We start from the raw sequence: 1,303 nt of genomic DNA, 5'->3' as shown, positions 1-1,303 counted from the left end.
TGTAGAAGGGAACATGACTACATGATTGCCTACAAGGGCTGTGGAGGTATGGGGATAGGTCATTGGTGTAGCTGAAGGAAACTTGCCAAATAGTACAAGGTGTCTCATTTATAGGGAAAAAAGTTTTGGGAGGAAATTCCACCATTTTTCAAGAGCCATTCTACTATCACATTTTTAAGCTGGGTAAAATGTTGGTAAATGTGCACTTATGATACAGCAGATATCAGGAAGGTTAGTACAAGGAGGAAGAGTGGTCTTAAATCTATATTCGTCTTTCAGGAGATGAATCGGCAAGCTTTACGAAGGAGGAGATGCAGCAGGGTAAACATCAAGAGTTTGAAAAGAAGCTTCAAGACCATTACTTAGGGATATCTTCGTCTGAAAAAAATAGGTTGGTGATGATGATATGCACTCTTCAAGTTTTTTAAATTTTGAGATTATTATTAGTTAAGGAAAGGGTATGAAAAGTTATACAATTTAATATTGTCAGTTAAATTAATGGGATTCAAATTGTTGTCTTCTGTTTACATTGATACTCTCTCTAATATTTTTGAAGAAGCCAGTCTGAATTTATATATATGATGGCCAATATACTAGGATTTTCAATATGAAAATCCTAGTTGACAACTGTTGAGCCTAAGCTCTGCCTCTTCAATGGCATCATTTATTGCAAATATTAAGGTTTTTTCTTTCTTTCTTTCTTGCTTGCTTGCTTGGTTTACTTGTATTTATTTTTTAGCATTGTCATTACTGAACCATTTTAGAGAAAACATACTGGAAAACCCTTACATAAAATATTGTACAGAAAAGGGGGCAGTTTAATATGTCATAGCATTTAGTTGATAATCATGCACTGTGAAATATTAGATGTAGCTAGATATATAATTATTTGTAAAATTTACATGGGATTGTTATCATTACCAAAAGTAAACAAAAGTTCCACTCTATTAACTGTGAAGACCATGTTACATGCTATAAGTAATAATTTGTGGATACTCTAGGGTAAAAGTTGATTTCATATTTGGGTTTAATAGGTTAAATGGAAGTGTTGCCACCTGAGTTATTAATACCCTGGTTATGGTTTACATGCTGTTTTTTTTTTTACTTTGATTAACATTTTCCATGTACTTGACTAACCTTTTTTTTTTGAAGCTGAGGAAAAGAGAGTTGATTTTGTGGATAGACATCATTGATATTCAAATTACTGGTGATTTACTATTGCACACAGCACTGACTTTCCTCCTCTCTCCTTCCCTAGTAGCAGCAACCCAATACCTACACCACAACCAGCCACCTCAGGAAA

At 34.0% G+C, this 1,303-nt stretch overlaps 1 protein-coding gene across 1 annotated transcript in view; it reads left to right on the top strand.

Annotated features, from left to right (window-relative positions):
• Positions 1-279: 279 nt before the first annotated feature.
• Positions 280-1,303, top strand: part of LOC119578012 (oocyte zinc finger protein XlCOF7.1-like) — a gene marked incomplete at both ends in the record, with an annotated part of 2,203 nt that continues 1,179 nt past the window's right edge. Inside the window, 2 exon segments of the mRNA XM_037925722.1 lie at positions 280-391; positions 1,259-1,303. The exon segment at positions 1,259-1,303 is cut by the window's right edge and continues 234 nt beyond it. Of these exon segments, the coding sequence (XP_037781650.1) occupies positions 280-391; positions 1,259-1,303 (157 nt within the window).

This window comes from Penaeus monodon, chromosome 10 (genome assembly GCF_015228065.2).
Source record: "Penaeus monodon isolate SGIC_2016 chromosome 10, NSTDA_Pmon_1, whole genome shotgun sequence".
NCBI lineage: Eukaryota > Metazoa > Arthropoda > Malacostraca > Decapoda > Penaeidae > Penaeus > Penaeus monodon.
This window is presented reverse-complemented; position numbering and strand designations above follow the sequence as displayed.